The sequence below is a fragment of the Notolepis coatsorum genome (genome assembly GCF_963971535.1).
Source record: "Notolepis coatsorum genome assembly, chromosome: 11".
NCBI lineage: Eukaryota > Metazoa > Chordata > Actinopteri > Aulopiformes > Paralepididae > Notolepis > Notolepis coatsorum.
Genome location: NC_140175.1, coordinates 4227183 through 4249318, shown reverse-complemented (window position 1 = coordinate 4249318; position 22136 = coordinate 4227183). Strand labels below are relative to the sequence as shown.

At 43.6% G+C, this 22136-nt stretch overlaps 1 protein-coding gene across 1 annotated transcript in view; it reads left to right on the top strand.

The window, feature by feature from the left end:
* Positions 1–17772, top strand: part of naa25 (N-alpha-acetyltransferase 25, NatB auxiliary subunit) — a 54686-nt gene extending 36914 nt beyond the window's left edge. Inside the window, exons 16-24 of the mRNA XM_084324431.1 lie at positions 1736–1887; positions 4781–4906; positions 8046–8289; positions 9078–9201; positions 11568–11633; positions 11775–11872; positions 12037–12147; positions 14473–14613; positions 17118–17772. Coding sequence (XP_084180557.1) covers positions 1736–1887; positions 4781–4906; positions 8046–8289; positions 9078–9201; positions 11568–11633; positions 11775–11872; positions 12037–12147; positions 14473–14613; positions 17118–17240 — 1185 coding nt within the window. The 3' untranslated portion in view covers positions 17241–17772. The remainder of the gene's footprint in view (positions 1–1735; positions 1888–4780; positions 4907–8045; positions 8290–9077; positions 9202–11567; positions 11634–11774; positions 11873–12036; positions 12148–14472; positions 14614–17117) is intronic.
* The last annotated feature ends 4364 nt before the right edge of the window (positions 17773–22136 follow it).

The following is a 22136-nucleotide window of genomic DNA, read 5'->3' as shown; positions in this document are numbered from 1 at the left end:
TCTGTCCCTCCTCCCTCTCCCTCCTCTCTGTCCCTCCTCCCTCTCCCTCCCTCCTCCTCTGTCCCTCCTCCTCTGTCCCTCCTCCCTCTCCCTCCTCCTCTGTCCCTCCTCCCTCTCCCTCCTCTCTGTCCCTCCTCCCTCTCCCTCCTCCTCTGTCCCTCCTCCCTCTCCCTCCTCTGTCCCTCCTCTCCTTCCTCCTCTCCTTCCTCCCTCTCCTTCCTCCCTCTCCCTCCTCCCTCTCTCTCCTCCTCTGTCCCTCCTCTCTGTCCCTCCTCTCTCCCTCCTCCTCTGTCCCTCCTCCTTCTCCCTCCTCCTCCCTCTCCCTCCTCCCTCTCCCTCCTCCTCTGTCCCTCCTCTCTGTCCCTCCTCCTCTCTCCCTCCCTCTCCTTCCTCCCTCTCCCTCCTCCCTCTCCCTCCTCCTCTGTCCCTCCTCTCTGTCCCTCTCCCTCCCTCTCCTTCCTCCCTCTCCCTCCTCCCTCTCCCTCCTCCCTCTCCCTCCTCTCTGTCCCTCCTCTCTGTCCCTCCTCCCTCTCCCTCCTCTCTGTCCCTCCTCCCTCTCCCTCCTCCTCTCTCCCTCCTCCTCTGTCCCTCCTCTCTGTCCCTCCTCTCTGTCCCTCCTCCTCTGTCCCTCCTCTCTGTCCCTCCTCTCTGTCCCTCCTCTCTCTCCCTCCTCTCTCTCCCTCCTCTCTCTCCCTCCTCCTCTGTCCCTCCTCTCTGTCCCTCCTCTCTGTCCCTCCTCCCTCTCCCTCCTCCTCTCTCCCTCCTCTGTCCCTCCTCTCTGTCCCTCCTCCCTCTCCCTCCTCCTCTGTCCCTCCTCCCTCTCCCTCCTCCTCTGTCCCTCCTCTCTGTCCCTCCTCTCTGTCCCTCCTCCCTCTCCCTCCTCCTCTCTCCCTCCTCCTCTGTCCCTCCTCCCTCTCCCTCCTCCTCTGTCCCTCCTCTCTGTCCCTCCTCTCTGTCCCTCCTCCCTCTCCCTCCTCCTCTCTCCCTCCTCCTCTGTCCCTCCTCCCTCTCCCTCCTCCTCTCTGTCCCTCCTCCTCTGTCCCTCCTCTCTGTCCCTCCTCCCTCTCCCTCCTCCTCTGTCCCTCCTCCCTCTCCCTCCTCCTCTGTCCCTCCTCCCTCTCCCTCCTCCTCTGTCCCTCCTCCCTCTCCCTCCTCCTCTGTCCCTCCTCCTCTGTCCCTCCTCCCTCTCCCTCCTCCTCTGTCCCTCCTCCCTCTCCCTCCTCCTCTGTCCCTCCTCTCTGTCCCTCCTCTCTGTCCCTCCTCCCTCTCCCTCCTCTGTCCCTCCTCTCCTTCCTCCCTCCTCCCTCTCCCTCCTCCCTCTCCCTCCTCTCTGTCCCTCCTCCCTCTCCCTCCTCTCTCCCTCCTCCCTCTCCCTCCTCCTCTGTCCCTCTCCCTCCTCTCTCCCTCCTCCCTCTCCCTCCCTCTCCCTCCTCCCTCTCCCTCCTCTCCTCTCCCTCCTCCTCTGTCCCTCTCCCTCCCTCTCCCTCCTCCCTCTCCCTCCCTCTCCCTCCTCCCTCTCCCTCCTCTCTCCCTCCTCCCTCTCCCTCCCTCTCCCTCCTCCCTCTCCCTCCTCTCCTCTCCCTCCTCCTCTGTCCCTCTCCCTCCCTCTCCCTCCTCCCTCTCCCTCCCTCTCCCTCCTCCCTCTCCCTCCTCTCCTCTCCCTCCTCCCCCTCCCTCCTCTCCTCTCCCTCCTCCCCCCTCCCTCCTCTCCTCTCCCTCCCCCCTGTCCCTCCAGACCTCAGAGTACATCATCCAGGCCTACAAGTACGGAGCGTTTGAGAAGATCCCAGAGTTCATTGCTCTCAGGAGCAGGTTGAACCAGTCGCTGCACTTTGCTCAGGTCCGCACTGAGAGGATGCTGCTGGACCTGTTCCTGGAGGCGGACATGTGAGTTATTATATATAACTATAATATAACTATAATATATATAACATATATACACTGAGAGGATGCTGCTGGACCTGTTCCTGGAGGCCGACCTGTGAGTTATTATATATAACTATAATATAACTATAATATATATAACATATATACACTGAGAGGATGCTGCTGGACCTGTTCCTGGAGGCGGACATGTGAGTTATATATATATATAACTATAATATATATAACATATAACATATATACACTGAGAGGATGCTGCTGGACCTGTTCCTGGAGGCGGACATGTGAGTTATTATATATATATAACTATAATATATATAACATATAACATAACATATATACACTGAGAGGATGCTGCTGGACCTGTTCCTGGAGGCGGACATGTGAGTTATTATATATATATAACTATAATATATATAACATATAACATATATACACTGAGAGGATGCTGCTGGACCTGTTCCTGGAGGCGGACATGTGAGTTATTATATATAACTATAATATAACATATAACATAACATATATACACTGAGAGGATGCTGCTGGACCTGTTCCTGGAGGCGGACATGTGAGTTATTATATATAACTATAATATAACATATAACATAACATATATACACTGAGAGGATGCTGCTGGACCTGTTCCTGGAGGCGGACCTGTGAGTCATTATATATATAACTATAATATATATAACATATAACATAACATATATACACTGAGAGGATGCTGCTGGACCTGTTCCTGGAGGCGGACATGTGAGTTATTATATATATATAACTATAATATATATAACATATAACATAACATATATACACTGAGAGGATGCTGCTGGACCTGTTCCTGGAGGCGGACCTGTGAGTTATTATATATAACTATAATATAACATATAACATAACATATATACACTGAGAGGATGCTGCTGGACCTGTTCCTGGAGGCCGACATGTGAGTTATTATATATAACTATAATATATATAACATATATACACTGAGAGGATGCTGCTGGACCTGTTCCTGGAGGCGGACATGTGAGTTATATATATATATATATAACTATAATATATATAACATAACATATATACACTGAGAGGATGCTGCTGGACCTGTTCCTGGAGGCCGACATGTGAGTTATTATATATATAACTATAATATATATAACATATATACACTGAGAGGATGCTGCTGGACCTGTTCCTGGAGGCCGATATGTGAGTTATTATATATAACTATAATATATATAACATATAACATAACATATATACACTGAGAGGATGCTGCTGGACCTGTTCCTGGAGGCCGATATGTGAGTTATTATATATAACTATAATATATATAACATATAACATAACATATATACACTGAGAGGATGCTGCTGGACCTGTTCCTGGAGGCGGACATGTGAGTTATTATATATATATAACTATAATATATATAACATATAACATAACATATATACACTGAGAGGATGCTGCTGGACCTGTTCCTGGAGGCCGATATGTGAGTTATTATATATAACTATAATATATATAACATATAACATAACATATATACACTGAGAGGATGCTGCTGGACCTGTTCCTGGAGGCGGACATGTGAGTTATTATATAACTATAATATATATAACATATAACATAACATATATACACTGAGAGGATGCTGCTGGACCTGTTCCTGGAGGCCGATATGTGAGTTATTATAACATATATATATATATATATATATAACTATAACATATATAACTATAACATTACAATACACTGAGAGGATGCTCCTGGACCTGTTCCTGGAGGCGGACATGTGAGTTTATATATATAACATATATATTATATAACATATATATATAACTATAATATTACAATACACTGAGAGGATGCTCCTGGACCTGTTCCTGGAGGCGGACATGTGAGTTTATATATAACATATATATTATATAACATATATATAACAATAACATATATATAACATATATATTATATAACATATAACATATATATATAACATATAACATATATATAACATATATATATATATATATATAACATAACATATATATATAACATATAACATATATATATAACATATATATATAACATATACTGTAACATATATATATATATATATATATATATAACAATAACATAACAATACACTGAGAGGCAGACATGTGAGTGAAGAGACGTCAAGAGGAAATATATTACAATCAAATATATTACAATGAAATATATAACAATGAAATATATTACAATCAAATATATAACAATGAAATATATTACAATCAAATATATAACCATGAAATATATTACAATGAAATATATTACAATCAAATATATAACAATGAAATATATTACAATCAAATATATTATAATGAAATATATAACCATGAAATATATTACAATCAAATATATAACCATGAAATATATTACAATCAAATATATAACCATGAAATATATTACAATCAAATATATTACAATAAAATTAGGGCTGTCAGTTTATCACATTAATTAGATTAATGAATTATACAGCAAATTATCGCGTTATGAAAATTAAGTCTAAACATTTATAAAAAAATTAAAATAAAAAGATTAATAAATGGAAGATGATTAAACGGAAGGTTTTGTAGATGCAGTACTGAATTCTGCCATCCGGACACATGCCATTTGAAATATGATTATAGAATATCAGGCCTAAAATGGTTATGCGATTAAAATGCGATTAATTACCGGTAGATTAATTAATTACAAATCCTGTAATTAATTAGATACATTTTTTTAATCGCCTGACAGCACTAAATAAAATATATTACAATACAATATATAACAATACAATATATAACAATAAAATATATAACAATACAATATATAACAATATAAATGATTGTGACTGTGTATTTGTCAGTGTGCTGAGCCTGGAGGAGAGTGTGAAGGCCATGGGCGTGTGTCCAGAAGAGGACGACATTCCCTGGGACACCATGAGGGACAACAGAGACCTGACCGTCTGCACCAGCTGGGACCCCAAGGACAGGTACAAACTAAGGCTGTCGCTGTTAACGCCACGATTCTTTTTTTAACGCACGATTAACGTTTTAGAAGAAAAATGTAAAAAATATATACCGGTATATATGTAAGGGATAATGTATAGCTACGAGGTCATTGTCGCAAAATAATTGACCGACACGGAGTTTAAAATACCGAGCCGCTTCGGCGAGGTGTTTTAAACGTCAGTGAAGGTCAATTATTTTGCGACAATGACCGAGTATAGCTATACATTATCCCGCTTATTACATGGCTAACTTACTAACAATATACCTAATTCATTTTACATCGACTCGCAACACTGGTTCTGGCTGCGTTCTGGCTCCGCTCGTCGCTCCGCCCCCTGTCATCGCCGGCAGCAGAACACCGGCAGTGTCTAATTGCACTGAAACAGTGTGTGTCAGTGGGCTTGATTGCGAACAGCTGCGCACTGCGGTCATTATTGTCCCACAGCGGTCATTATTGAAAAATAATGACCGCTGTCGGGAGGCTATTGACCAATCACAAGCAAGCATTTCGGCGAATGTGAAAACGCCATGTAATAAAAAAATTTACTAGACTCCACTCAGGTGTATTATTGATACTCTCATTGATACTATGTTTGTTTCTGACTCAAAGTGAGAGAGAGAGAGAGAGAGAGCGCTCAGCCCTTGTGTGGGTGAATGTAACAAGTTCCTAACATTTTCTTTCCCCTATTATTTCATGCACACTTTATTCATTGTTTTAAAAAAAAATTAAGTTATTTTGTGCATCACTCTGTTTTGAATTTGATGCAAATTTGCAATGCATGAGGCTCATCCTTTTGTGTTAAATGGCTGCATAAAGCAAGCATTTGTTGACTCGCATGTTGATAAGAGTACCGGTATTAAAACTTGAAAAAGATCCGTTTAAGGTAGATTAAAAAAAGATAAATAAATAAGAAATGCGATTAATTTGCGATTAATCGTGAGTTACCTATGGACAATCATGCGATTAATCAGATTAAATATTTTAATCAATTGACAGCACTAGTACAAACTCAACACGGCTTCTATATGTGACCAGACACAGACACAGGGGAGCTGCCTGGGCCCGCTCTTATATTCCATTTTCACAAATGATATGCCACTTGCTATTAGAGATGTATCCGTGACCATGTACGACGTACACGGATGACTCTACCCTTTACTACGCAGCTCCCACTTGTACAGCGCTCAAACAGGTTTTGACAAGGGAGCTTAACAACATATACAATTGGATCAAAGTAGTGATGCACGATATATCGGCCGCCGATATAATATCGGCCGATATGGCAGTTTTTTTTACACATCGGTATCGGTCCGATATCAAGATAGGGCCGATATGAACAGATATATAAAAAAAATTGTTTACTATACTTTTTTTTGCCTAATAGTTTCAAAATATCAGTAATTTCTGAAAATAAGTTACAAAAGTACCAAAAAAAAGCGTTTTGGAAAATAGCTCTTTATTTGATTATCATAAAAAAGTGTTTTCTATGCAGAGATATCGACATCGGTAAATATCGGTATCGGCCAGAACAGCAATATTAATATCGGTTATCGGTATCGGCCACAATTTTCACATCGGTGCATCACTAGATCAAAGCTAACACACTGGAGCTGAATCCATCTAAAACCGTTGCCATGCTATTGGGCTCCAAGCTTCGACTAGCCCAAGATCCTCAGCTTAATTTAATCATAGAGGGACAACCCATTCAACAATTGAAGAAGACTTAAGCTGTTGGGACTATGGCTTGATGGCACACTGTCCTGGTCTGACCATATAAATAGCAGTGTCTGTAGAACGGGTGCATCAGTCGCTGCAGCAAGGAGATGTGCTCCTTGTCTTCCATCAGTGTTGTTGAATCAAATGGTTTGCTCCTTGATTCTCTGTCACCTGGACTATTGTTCAGGGGTGTTGTCATCTGCTTCAAAAGGCCTTGTCAGGAAGTTACAGATGACACAAAACAAGGGAGCCAGACTGGTATTAGGGTTGCTCATCAAGGGCTAATGTGGCTAAAATGCACGAGGAACTAAAATGGGTAAAAATGAGTGTGGAAACTACAAGTTTGCTTGTATTCTTTCACAAGGTAATTCATACTCGGGACACCTGAATTTATCTTTAGGAATATCAGCTACAGTGCAGAGACACACACACGCACGCATGCTACCAGAGCGGCCAGCAGAGGGCAGATGACTCTACCCCTACCTAGAACCAATAGCCTGAAAAACACTGTCAATTACAGGGCTGTGAGGTCGTGGAATAACCTTCCAAGTAACTTTGGTTCCATCAGTGGAAAGGCATGTTTTAAGAAACAACTCAGAATCTTACCTACATTCTTTAGTTTAGTCTTTGAATAAAAAAAAAAAAATCGATGACCAATGAAATTGATTTTTTATCTTTTTGCTATTAGGATTATGGATCGCTTGATTATGTATGTGTTATGTTTGTGTATGTCTGTCTTGGACCCCAGGAAGACTAGCTCGACGTCAAGGCGTCCAGCTAATGGGGATCCTTTTAATAAACTATAATAAACTGCTATGCACTCGAGTCTGAGGGGAGAACTCAAATTAAAAGTTCTTAGTGTACGCACTACCAGGAGAAGACACTGCATTTCAATATGTGGAGTGAAACTGTGCAATTTAACTAATTAATCTCACAATTTTCTGTAATTAATCTAGATTAAAAATAGCATTTTTCTACTCAAGACCGAAGCTTGTAACAGATATTTACTTGAGTAAAATCATGGAATTAATGTAAAATCAACACAAAGAAAGTATATTTAGATTCAAAGACTATTTCAATAGCTTTCTTTGAATACAGTTTCTCTCCTGTGAAATACAAATGTTCAACAAAACCATCAACATTGACTCAGCTAGACCGCTTTCTTATAGTATATTGGAACATTTTTCACTCCATAGGTTAATCTAGATTAATTATTTTTAACGCTTTAAATAATTTTAATTAATCTCCACAGAGTTAAAGCATTCATTTTGACAGCCCCTAATTTATTTGCATGTTCAAAATAAAGATTTCAATTAATCAATCAAAGTGTGTAGCGCTCCAGTTCAACACTGTGTGACGACCAGCCTCCCTGACCCAGAGCTGCTCCCTGACGCCCCCTGCAGGTGTCTGACGGAGGAGCACAGGCGCAGGTCTCTGGAGGAGGAGTCGGTGTGGCTGCGGATTCGCTCCCTGACGCTCCGCCTCCTGGCCTGCATAGCCTTGCTGGGCCACGCCCCCTCGCAGGGCCACGCCCCCTCGCAGCAGAACGGCCTGGCGGACTCTAAGAGCTCCACCCTCGGCAGCCTGCTGTCAGAACTGCACCTGACGCTGCAGACCGCTGCCCAGCTGGAGGAGAGACGCACACAGGTGAGACACACACACACACACACACACACACACACAGGTGAGACACACACACACACAGGTGAGACACACACACACACACACACACACACACACACACAGGTGAGACACACACACACACAGGTGAGACACACACACACACACACACACACACACAGGTGAGACACACACACACACACACACACACACACACACACAGGTGAGACACACACACACACAGGTGAGACACACACACACACACACACACACACAGGTGAGACACACACACACACACACACAGGTGAGACACACGTTCCTGTACCCCCCCCCCCCCCCCCCGGACCTGTTGTAATTATTATTATTATTATTGTTGTTGTTCCCGCAGTACCCCTTCCTGCCCCCTCCACCCGCCTGGCCCCCGGCCTGTTGTAATAATTATTATTATTGTTGTTGTTCTCCCTGCAGTACCCCTTCCTGGGCCCCCCCTCCACCCGCCTGGCCCCAGGCCTGTTGTAATAATTATTATTATTGTTGTTGTTGTTCCCGCAGTACCCGTTCCTGGGCCCCCCCTCCCCCCCCCCCGCCTGGCCCCGGGCCTGTTGTAATTATTATTATTATTGTTGTTGTTCCTCCTGCAGTACCCCTTCCTGGGCCCCCCCTCCACCCGCCTGGCCCCAGGCCTGTTGTAATTATTATTATTATTATTGTTGTTGTTCCTCCTGCAGTACCCCTTCCTGGGCCCCCCCTCCACCCGCCTGGCCCCAGGCCTGTTGTAATTATTATTATTATTATTGTTGTTGTTCCTCCTGCAGTACCCCTTCCTGGGCCCCCCCTCCACCCGCCTGGCCCCAGGCCTGTCCAGCGGCAGCTGCCAGTGTCAAGCCGCCGCGCTGCAGATGTCTCTCCATCTACAGGAGCTGGAGGTCGCTGGGCTCGGTGAGAGAGAGAGACGGTGTCGGGCGTCGTGGGGCCTGTGAAGACGAGTGACATTCTGTTATTTTATTCTTTTATAAATATGCTCTTGGACCGAACCTGAGGCTCAACTTGAGGCTGCAGCACGGTCCAGTAATAAAATAGATTCCTCAAGCAGCCTGTATGGTGCTCTCTCCGTGGTGCTGAAACCTTCACCTGTACGTGCACTATGGTGCTCTCTCCGTGGTGCTGAACCCTTCACCTGTACGTGCACTATGGTGCTCTCTCCGTGGTGCTGAAACCTTCACCTGTACGTGCACTATGGTGCTCTCTCCGTGGTGCTGAAACCTTCACCTGTACGTGCACTATGGTGCTCTCTCCGTGGTGCTGACACCTTCACCTGTACGTGCACTATGGTGCTCTCTCCGTGGTGCTGAAACCTTCACCTGTACGTGCACTATGGTGCCCTCTCCGTGGTGCTGAAACCTTCACCTGTACGTGCACTATGGTGCTCTCTCCGTGGTGCTGAAACCTTCACCTGTACGTGCACTATGGTGCCCTCTCCGTGGTGCTGAAACCTTCACCTGTACGTGCACTATGGTGCTCTCTCCGTGGTGCTGAAACCTTCACCTGTACGTGCACTATGGTGCCCTCTCCGTGGTGCTGAAACCTTCACCTGTACGTGCACTATGGTGCCCTCTCCGTGGTGCTGAAACCTTCACCTGTACGTGCACTATGGTGCCCTCTCCGTGGTGCTGAAACCTTCACCTGTACGTGCACTATGGTGCTCTCTCCGTGGTGCTGAAACCTTCACCTGTACGTGCACTATGGTGCTCTCTCCGTGGTGCTGACACCTTCACCTGTACGTGCACTATGGTGCTCTCTCCGTGGTGCTGACACCTTCACCTGTACGTGCACTATGGTGCTCTCTCCGTGGTGCTGAAACCTTCACCTGTACGACGTGCACTATGGTGCTCTCTCCGTGGTGCTGACACCTTCACCTGTACGTGCACTATGGTGCTCTCTCCGTGGTGCTGACACCTTCAGGGGCGCGTGGTGTTCGGACTGTACGCTGAGAAATAGGCGTGGCATATTGGCACGTGGACGTTTTAAGTGCACACGACATCTTAGAGTGGCTTCGCTACAGCGCGGTCATTTTGAACAGAGTGTGGAATTTCAGATCAATAGTGCATCGCTTCTCAATCGAGCACAGCACAGATATATAGCCCTATATATTTAACATTGCAACAAAGGGAAAAAAAGTTGTAGAATACATGTGTATTTAAGAACTGAGAAATTACTAGAACACTAGGAACGTTAAAGTGCAGAGACTTTAGAGCGGCTTCGCACGTCGTTTTAGCTGCTTCTTAATAAAAAGCGGCATGTTTTTCTTTATAAAGAGAAGCCCTTCTGCTTTGTCGCAGCTCAGTCTGTTTCCCTTCTCATCTATAACATGAGACGACGCAGCACTGATGACCAGACACTCGCCGTCCGCGCCGGTGCATGATGGGGCTGCGTGCCATCTGTGCCAGTACAGGGACACGGCCCTTCTCCGCTGCGGGTCACCAGCTGCCTCTCTGCACTATGCGCTTCGTCTCTAGCGGATGCCTCGGATGCGCTAATTTCTCGAGTCAATTGTTCAAACGGAGAGAGAAGTGTGAGGACGTTGCGGGGAGGTCGGTCGTAATCTGCGGAGTATGCAGCGAGTGTGCGCTTCTTGCGGAAACTTTTCATCAATGGCCTATGTTCCGAAAAGGGATAAAAGGCCTAAGTAAGTGAGTGCGCTTCTGTTCTATAATAATAATAATAATAATAATCTTTATTTTTATAGCACCTTTCAAACATAGAATGCAGCTCAAAGTGCTTAACGGAGCAAAAAAAATATTAAAACACAAAATTTGACAATAAAGCAAAAGAATTTAACGAAAAGAAAAGCAGGAGTTTAAAACCACAAAGAAAGTTGCAAAACATGATTAGGAAAATGTAATAGCTAAAAAGCATAAATAACGACAGGGATTTTTAAATCAGCTAAAAGCAAGAGTATAAAAATAGGTTGGAAGGCTTCCAACATATAAAACATACTGTTCCAGCGCATGGACCAGATTGATGCGACACAAATTGATGGATAATTAATTATCGGCCACTGTGCCGTCGGTAAATTCTTATCTTATCGGCCGATAAGCCGATTGCAGTCAACAAGGCAAATATCGTCCGATACCGATACTCGACCGATACATCGATGCACCCCTACTGTATGCTCTGTCTATATAAATCTAAGATATTATTATTATTATTATTATTATTATTATTATTATTATTATTATTATGTATCCTACAGAGTTATGTTGTGTTTATATGATAATGGTATTCATGTCTTTATTTACTTTCAGATGGCTCATCGGAGCTTCAAACCCAGATCTGTAACAGTTTCAAATCATTAGTAGTACAGCTTCTAGGTAAGTCTGACCGTTCAGCTCCTGATGTTATCATGTGACACTGTTGGAGCCTCTATTCTGAGCTGTTTCTATTCTGAGCTGTTTCTATTCTGAGCTGTTTCTATTCTGACCCGTTTCTCTCTCCTCTCATTGTGTTTCCAGATATATTGAATAAGAGCAAAGGAGATCTATTGGAAATGAAAGACAACAGATTAAAAACCCAGCCCTCCCTTTTAGAAAACCTAGTGTTCTTTGTTGAGGTGAGTTTATTCTGTGTCTTGATGTGATGTTCAGTCGTACCTGAAGTGAGGGGTCATGATGTTCAGTCTGAGGTCATGATGCTGAGGTACCTGAGGTCAGGTCATGATGCTGAGGTCAGAGGTCATGCTGCTGCTGTGAGCTAACGTCTCCTCTCGTCCCCCAGGCCGTGTGTGTGGTCTCCTGGGTGGCCAGTTACTGCGCCAGTGTCCTGCGACCGCTCAAAAATAGTCTACAGAAGAAGAAGAAGAAGAAAAAGGACACCAACACAGCTCTGGTACTCATCCCCTTCTATCACCCCCTTCTCTCCTCTCCTTCTCTCATGATTCTTGTGGTCACATGGGGATATTACATTAATGCTGTATATATATATCCACATCTGTCTGTACATACCTAAATCAAATCAAATTTATTTATAAGGCCCGACAACACACGTTAATGTCCCCATGGGCCGTACAAGTCTTCTTTAAAGAAGTCAAGAAGAAAACATAACAATAAGTCAAGAACAGAACAAGAACACCATCAAGTCCAACAAATTTAAAATAAATGCAAAATAAATGAATAAATGCAACACTCCCAGACATACCCCACGCGAAGGTAAGGAAAAACTCACTAAAACCTAACAATAGGGAAAAATGCTCCACAGGCAGTGTGGAGGAGAGAAACCTTAGAAGGGCCATTCAAGGGGGGATCTCCCTTCTTAGATGTCGGTGATAGTAGTGTTGCAGACTAACAGTTGGTAAGCATGCACTCAAGTGTGTAGTGAAACACAGATGAGTGCATGCAATAGCAACTGAACATTTTGAAAGATTAAAGATAGAGCTGATAGCGATAGAAACTGAACATTTTGAAAGATTGAAGATAGAGCTGATAGCGAATCTATTTGAGGCACAGGGGCGGCGCAAAGAGGGTCGCGTCCTCCCCGTCTTAATCACGGGACATTCAACACTCCGGTCATTGCTCTGTAGATAAAATCTGTAGATACTATATCTATATATACATATCCCTTACCAGTTATGCTGCTGGCCAGTATGACTTACGACCATAGTGTCTTTATACCTGTATCTAGAGCCATATGTAATCCACGTTCACGGACGGAATCGCGGAATTGACCAATAAAAATGGAATCAACTGTAAAATGTGGAATATTGCAGAATTTGCCCTAATCTGGACTGAAATTCCGTGTTCGGGAGAAGATGGAGCGTTTGGTGCAAAGCGAACATGACCGGAGACGCTACAGCGTGTTACACACAACACACAGCAATGTCCAAGCGTCTGGCTGCTTCGATGTTAATTAATTAACGTTGTCAAAAAAGCTAAGAAATTCTGCACTAAGCCCTGAATTCAGAGCAGAGCAGTATCCTAATGACTTATGCCTCAGGCGATGAGGTGTTTTGCAAATTCTGTCAACATACCGTGGACTGGACCCGCAAAAACACGTGCGAAGATCACTTAGCCTACAAAAGCCATGTTAGGAACAAAAGAAAAACACTGTGTCCCAAAACACAAAACCTGCCGCGCGGAGGTCCCCGCGACACACACCTAGAAAGAAAAAAAGGAAGAGAGAGGGAGGAAGGGAGGGGCCCCCCCCCCCACAAGCTGCGCGCGCAGCACACCGAGAGGCAGAGAAAAAAAAACGGCCTGTCTTTTTCTTTTCTCTCTCTCTCTCTCTCTCTCTCTCTCGCTCTCTCTCGCTCTCTCTCTCTCACCCCTCCCACCCCCTCCCTCTCTCTCTCTCTCTCTCTCTCTCTCTCTCTCTCTCTCTATCTCTCTATCTCTCTCTGTCTACCAGTCGCAGACTGTGTGGACTGACTGTCACTCAAAGTGCTTATGGGCGGAGCCAGGCCATAACAGCCTGAAATCCTGAGGCTGAAAAATGATGGTTTTGAGTACTTGATTAGAAATATAAAACAATGAATTTTTTTGAAAAAAAACGTACAGATGTCTTCAATAGACTCACAGGAATTGTGTAAAGTTGCCCAAATAGTGCTAGGAATAGCAGTACATGTCCCCTTTAAATAGCTATGTAACGTTACAGTACATCGGACTATAGATGGAAATGATAGCTTCTTGCTAAATCTGGTGCACCCATCTATTTGTTTAATGCAAATGATTGTCAGTACACACACTGTCCTTTATAAACTAAAGGTGCATAAATTATGCATTACTATATTTCATCACAATAGAATAGATATAGCTAGGCTACTGATATTGTGATAATGTCAGTAGTAGCTAGCTGTATATTTACACTATAAATATGTTTTTTTTTGGGGGAATTTTTATTTTGTCACAATATTATTTGAAAAATATTGTGTAAAATTGAACTGTATTTCTGACTTAAAAACATTACTGTTATATCTTATTAAATTGTGGACATTTATTCATTCCCACTCCCACTCTCCTGCTTTCTCTCTCCTGCTCTCTCTCCCTCTCTCTCCCCTGCTCTCCCCCTCTCTCTCCCTCTCTCCCCCTCTCTCTCTCCCCCTCTCTCCCTTTCTCTCCCCCTCTCTCCCCCCCTGCTCTCCCTCTCTCTCTCCCCCTCTCTCTCTCCCCCTCTCTCTCTCCCCCTCTCCCCCTCTCTCCCCCTCTCTCTCCCCTGCAGCCGGCAGTGGTGTGTGGGTTCCAGGAGTTGATGTGCAGCTTGCAGGAGCTGCTCACTGAGGCTCTGGATCATATCAACCAGCAGGAGACTAACATCACAGCCCTCCAGCTGGCCAGCCTCACTCTGGAGGGAAACACAGAGGTCAATACAACTACTATACTATACTATAGCACTATACTCTCTAGCACTATACTCTATACAGTCTATATAACTACCTACACTATACTATAGTCTAGGGCTGTCCCCGACTAAGGATTTGGATGGTCGAGTATGATTGGCCAAAATTTGCCGTTAGTCGACTATTGGTCAAAAAATAAAAATAAAAAGAGTATATTATTATTATTATTATTATTATTATTATTATTATTATTATTATTATTATTTTTTTTTGTATCATTCCATTTGGGCTGTGGGGGGTGCTTAATGTCTGAAGGAGTTGACTGAAGGCTTCTTGTTCTCTGCAAAAGCATGCAATTGGTCCACTGATGGATACATCTTGATATTTGTCTAGTCTAGTGTGTTCATCAGATGGGTGAAATCCTCTTTCAGTGCCTCTGTGCCTGTTTCCGTAGGCAGTTAGCCTCTGGTATGCGTGCCATTAGCGTTAGCCACGCTTCTAGACCGCTTTTCTTTTGGAAAGAATGATAAAATAAAATTTAAAATTTAAAAAATTAATATTTGTTTTACTATTCGACTAAGAGGTTGGCCAGTCGACTACGGCTCCTTTCGACCGATTAGTCGACTAATAGGGGTCAGCCCTACTATAGTCTACCATATAACTACCTACATTATACTATAGTCTATACAGTCTTTATACCTGTATCACTCTGTACATACATCTGATTAGCACTATTACTCAGTAGTCCTAGTTTATATATTCTATACCCAGTTTAATCACCTGTACGTTGTATATCACTGTTGCACTTTACTGTTACATTTGTACTCTGGTTGGATGCCAAGCATATTTTTGTTGTACTGTACTCGTGCTGTATGGTGACAATACATTTTAATCAGATTTTTTTTATATAATAATAATAATAAGATAAGATATTCCTTTATTGATCTCCTTGGGGAAATTCAGGCGTCATAGCAGCATATAGGGGAGGGGGAGGGGAGGTACAGGTATGGGCAGGGTAATGGTAGAAATACATAAATATAGGCAATAAATCTGATCTGAATATAAAAATGAGAAAAACAAATGTTCACTTTTTTTAATGGTTCACTTTTTTATTTATATATATATATAAAGTGTCTCCACTTAATTGAGTGTGTTGATGGTTGTTGACGGTAACATAACCATTCAAATAGTGACAAAGGGAAAAAAGAAAAGGAAAAACATAAAAAAAAATAAACATAAATAAATGTGTATACGTTTTGTACATAAAAATATGAAACGTTTGTAACCTTTGCTAAATGATGTACTGAATTATGTTTCTTTTTTGTATTTATTTTTTTGTGCGTAAATAATGTACTGTAAAAAGGCTAGGTAAGCCTCGGCTTCAGCCTACACGTTTTCGTTTTTTCCCCCTTTTTTTTTAAAGGGGAACTATTTTACTATTTCTTTCACTATTTGGGCACTTTTACACAATTCCTGTGAGTCTATGGAACACCTCTGTAATATATATATTTTTTTTATTCATTGTTTTGTATTTCTAATCAAGTCCTCAAAAACAGCATTTTTCTACCTCAAGATCTCGAGCTGTTTTGAGCCTGGGCTCCTAAACCACTGCGCAGCGTCGTCGTCGCCTGAACATTAACATGCAGCAGTGTCTCTCTGACATCACATATAGGGCACATGTTCAGATGACTCAGTTCAGTGAGGGTGAATATTGTGAGAGGAGAATTGGAAGAATGCGCCAATATGAGAATTTTGAGACATAGATCATATTAATATAAGTTCACATAGCTAGGAAACAATGCTAAACACTCAAAAAGGCCATTTATAAGATAGTTCCCCTTTAAATGTTCTATTACTATTAGTGCTGTCAACCGATTAAAATATTTAACTCGATTAATCGCATTATTGTCCATAGTTAACTCGCGGTTAATCGCAAATTAATCGTTTTTTTCCGTTTTTTTCTTTTTCTTTTTTTTTACCTTAAACAGATCTTTTTCGAGTTCCAAGTTTTAATACTCTTATCAACATCAGTCAACAAATGCTTGCTTTATGCAGCCATTTAACACAAAAGGATGACCCTCATGCAAATTTGCATCAAATTCAAAACAGTGATGCACAAAATAACTTAAAAGAAAATAATAATTTAAAACAATGAATAAAGTGTGCATGAAATAATAGGGGAAAGAAAATGTTAGGAACTTGTTACATTCACCCACACAAGGGCTGAGTATTCACCCCCCCCCCCCCTCTCACACACACACTCTCCCAGCTCTCTTTCTCTCTTGCCCCTTCATCTCTCTCACCCCCCTCTCTCTATATATATCTCACACACACACACCTCAGAAACAAACATAGTATCAATGAGAGCATCAACAATACACCCGAGTGAAGTCTAGTAAAAAAAATAGTGGCGTTAATAGAATCGGGCGATAACGCGTTAATACCGCGTTAACTTTGACAGCCTTAATTACTATGCTTTGTAAACGAACAGCTAAATAAACCCATTGATTGCTTGTTGTGTCTGCAGGAGGAGGAGGGCTTCACCCGGGCGGCGCTGGACAGGGTGCACAGCAGCTACCTGCGCTCGCTGCAGGAGGTGGGCGAGCTGCTGAGGAAGAGAGCCGACACTCTGAAGAGCCTCAAGATCTGAAGCCTCGCCCCCAAACACCCCCCCACCGCCCTCCTGTAACCCCACCTACTGCTCCTCTTAGACCCCCCCCCCGCCCTCCTGTAACCCCACCTACTGCTCCTCTTAGACCCCCCCCCCGCCCTCCTGTAACCCCACCTACTGCTCCTCTTAGACCCCCCCCCCGCCCTCCTGTAACCCCACCTACCAGCCCCTGCTGCGTCTATTCGAATAGCAACCGTCTTGTGCGTTTTGCGAATCTGATTGGCCACTGACGTTTCTGGGCATGTGACATGTGCGCCCAATCGCGTGACGCGCCCATTTCCGCCTCGACCAGCAGCAAACTACCTAACGCCTAGTTTATCACCGGTTAAGCTTATTGATTGATTGATTGAAAACTTTATTAACAGATTGCAGAATGGGTACAATACAGTACAGCTCAATACACACAATTGTTAAGGGGATGCAGACCAGAGAAAGACTTTCGTCTTGTTTACATCAGGGTCCCCCATTGTAGGCGACTCTTTCGAAGTTGGTTAAGGTTAGAGTTTGGAATCAGGGCAGGCGTTCTATCGCCCTGCTCTAAGACAAACTCTAACCTTAACCAACTTCGAAAGAGGGCCTAAGCTTAACCGGCGAAAGAACTTGCCGTCACACGATTGGTGCACATGTCACATGACCAGAAACGTCAGTGGCCAATCAGATTAGCAAAACGCACAAAACGGTTGGTATTCGAATATAGGCGCCCCCGCTCCTCTGAGACCCCCCCCACCCTCCTGTACCCCCACCTACTGCTCCTCACAAGGCCTACTGCCCCTCTTACACCCCCTCCCACCCTCCCCCCCCCCCCCACGGCCTCTTTTTTTCTCTCCCTCTTAACCCACCCCTTTTCTCGATCCTCCAATCGCAAATTGGGAGGATGTAGAAAAGAGGGCGGGGTTTGAGATGGGTCCACTCCCCACAAACGCACACAAACACACACACACACACACACAGCCTTTTAGTCTGGATGTTCTCTTCCTGTGTGCGCCCTCTCCTCTCCCTCCAACACACACACACACACACACACAAGACTCTTGCACACACACACACGCACACACACACACGAGTTACTCATGAATTTATACAATAACATTATAAGTGACAAGATGCTCCTTTAAAAGATAGTAGCGCAGAATAGGTAGGAACATGAATTAAGCAATTTTAAACAAAACTACTCTAATAAATTATTGTACATAGTCGGCAGAATAAAGTACATGACCACGGCTCCTTGACTGAGTGACCATATTAAGGACTATAAGCCACTATTATCCCTCTGATAGTTGCCTCTTTGTTTAGCTTCTGCCGCCCCCCCCCTCGCCTTCCCAGCCAGTTCCCCCCCCCGAGGAACTCCGGATGAGCCAGACAAACCGATTTTAGTCGCTTTTCTGAAAAGGAGTGTTCTCTCTTTTCATTTGAGTACGCCCGCCTTTCCCACCTGCACCTGGAGCTTGCCCCGCCAGAGAGCGCAGGCCCCGCCCCGCCCGCCTCGCCCCAGACCCACCGCGTCAGTTCTGAGTCTACAGACTGGTCCAGCTCACGGAGACATGGGCGTCCCGACGAGGGGCGAGCGACAGAGGGCTCTTGGACTGAACCTTGTTTTAGTTTTTAGTTTTTTTTTTTTTTTTTTTTTTTTCTATAATCCGTCTTTGTTTTATCTCTTTGCTTCGCGTGCCGGTTGTGGAACTGAACGAGAGACACCTCCTCTGTAGCCGCGGTGTTATAAAGAGCATTGAGGAGCTCCATCATGGCAATCTGACGCTCTCTTTGAAGACATTTGAAGTTTCACTTGAAGAGAGAGAGAGAGAGAGAGAGAGAGAGAGAGAGAGAGAGAGAGAGAGAGAGAGAGAGTCATGAATAGACCCGAAGAGGGAGGAATAGACCTAGTCATGTGACGTTAACCCTTTCACTGCGACAATACACAGAATGTTAACCATTTCACTGCCACACAACAGCCGGTTAACCCTTTCACTGCCACACTACAGAAGGTGAACGTCGGTAGTGTGATAGTAAAAAGGGTTAACCTTCTGTAGTGTGTTAGTGAAAGGGTTAAGACTCGTTGTGTAAAGTAGGAGTACTACTGGGTTCATAAGGTTCCACAGAATGTTCAGGTATCCCAGCGTCGGAGCTCGTCTTTGCTCATCACGGGTACTGTAGTAGTGGTTACCATGGAAACCGGTAAATATCATGATCTAAAGAAGAAGCATAAGAATGAAATAATATACACCTCCCATCAAGTTGGTTAAGTTGTATCGGCACAGTGGGGGAACCAGGATCAGATGGTAGAAAGTGTTTTCCCCCAAAAGTCAGACTGAAATCAAAGCTCATTCGCATCGTCGGTCTGGAGGGTCAGTTTCATAACTTAAAGTCATCGATTCAATATTCTTGCTCAGAAATGCACTGCTAGAACAAAGACCTCAGCCTTTGGGGAAGGGCGGGGGGGGGGGTTATCCGCTTTATGGCATCAATAGAATAATTATGCAACCCGATATATAATTTAGCCCATCAACTGTGAAGTACATAGCGAATCAAATGGTGTTGTTGTGTCAACGCTCCCCGTCACACCCAGAGAAACACTCAGATTAACACCAGACGGCCGTCGGCAGGAACTATAAAAAGCAAAGACAACAAAGTGTCCCTGTTTCAGACGAGCAGAACGGCGATCAAATAGCATTCGGTTTTGAACATGAATTTAAAAAAAACCTAATGTGTCAGAACATCACAGATGTTTATTACCTGAGAGAGAGGCTTCAGAACATCACAGGTGGATCTCTGTTTATTACCTGAGAGAGAGGCTTCAGAACATCACAGGTGGATCTCTGTTTATTACCTGAGAGAGAGGCTTCAGAACATCACAGGTGGATCTCTGTTTATTACCTGAGAGAGAGGAGCTTCAGAACATCACAGGTGGATCTCTGTTTATTACCTGAGAGAGAGGCTTCAGAACATCACAGGTGGATCTCTGTTTATTACCTGAGAGAGAGGCTTCAGAACATCACAGGTGGATCTCTGTTTATTACCTGAGAGAGAGGCTTCAGAACATCACAGATGGATCTCTGTTTATTACCTGAGAGAGAGGCTTCAGAACATCACGGGTGGATCTCTGTTTATTACCTGAGAGAGAGGCTTCAGAACATCACAGGTGGATCTCTGTTTATTACCTGAGAGAGAGGCTTCAGAACATCACAGGTGGATCTCTCTTCTCTTCCCCTGCTAACAGCTGCTGCCCACAGAGGCGTGTTCCACCAGCGAGGAAACGTCGCACCCCTCCACTTGTGAATAATAAAACGCTTGAGGCGACCTCAGTGAACGTGCTCAGTGGGAGGACACGAGTTGGAACGTGTCGATACAACTGAGAGATCTGCCCCCCCCCCCCCTCCTCCTCCCGCGCCGAGACCTCCGTCGTAGACCCCGGTTCACGGACCAGACCACTTTCTCCCTCGTCTTCTCGATCCTCTTATTGAGTTTGGACACTTGTATCCCAAACACACCTGCCTCTGTGAAGGCTTTCCCAACCCAACGGAACGTAAGAGACTGAATCGACCGTAGCCGCGGCCTGCAAGGTCTCCGTGGACCTGTGAGGACTTCATGATGTATCGTCTACGACCTGCGCTGCTCTGAGAACTGTTTGCACCGCAGGTCGTTGTGTTATGCAAGCGAGGGAAGGAGAAATGATTAGCAATCTTGATTCCCCTTCCTGCCCCCCCCCCCCCCCCCTTACATACTGTATGTATACACGCACACACACCCCTCTAAAAACAACTAAATGTTTTGACCTATCTCAAACCCCCGCCATCTTTTCGGGATCCTCCGATCGCAACTGTTGCTTCACGTAACGAAGCAACAGTTGCGATTGGAGGATCCAGAAAAGAGGGCGGGGTTTGAGATGGGTTGGTTTGCCTTTTTGAAGCCACAAGCCCCAACTGCCTGTAATGGAGCTCTAGAGAGAGGACGTTTGTGATCGGAGAAGAGTGTCATCTCACCTTTTCCCTCTTTTGTTAGAAAATGGAAAACAAAAACACTGGAATGTCAAAGGAGTTTTTTTTTTTCTTTTTTTTTTTAAATAAAAAGTAAATATAAAAGTGTTTTCTCATGTTTCGTTTTCTACCTTTTTAAAGAGTATCGACTAACATAATCATCCATTATAGCAAGTAACATACCATACCACACTTTACCATTATGACACTTTACCATACCACTTTTCACACTTTATGATTTGCTAAATTAATCTTCAACAAAAGATTCTGCTTGCATTTTTATCTTTATTTTTGGATGTCAAATGAAGTTCACCCTGTAATGACTTCATTACAGCTCAGTGAAGCTGCCAGGAATAAAATTTTCATTTTGACTTTTATTCAGATAACTATGTTATTACATAGTCTTTTCACTCAACCAAATATATACAGTATATATATATAATTTATATATATATATGTATGCAAAGATAAATGTAATAATACAAGGATTCAACGTCCCCGAAGACATCACTTGTGGCCATATTCAAATCAATTTACTCTCAATATGTACAGTGATACAGGTATGGTAGAAAGTCATCCTGGCCAGGTACAGATATAGATATATAAATTATTATATAAAGGTATGTACAAACGGATGTATTAAGAATAAATATATATACAGCATTATTGTACATACTATGATGCAGATTTGTATGTATATTGAGACACAGTATATATAACATGCAGACGCAGTAAATATAAATATACAAATGTATATATATAGTATATACAGCACTATTGTACAGACAGTTATATGGGTAGACTAGTATAAGATAAGTAAATTATGATTACATTGTAGGGCAGTTGTAGACTGAATGCAGCATTGAGTATAGGTTCAGTGTTTCCCATTAATTATTTATTTTTA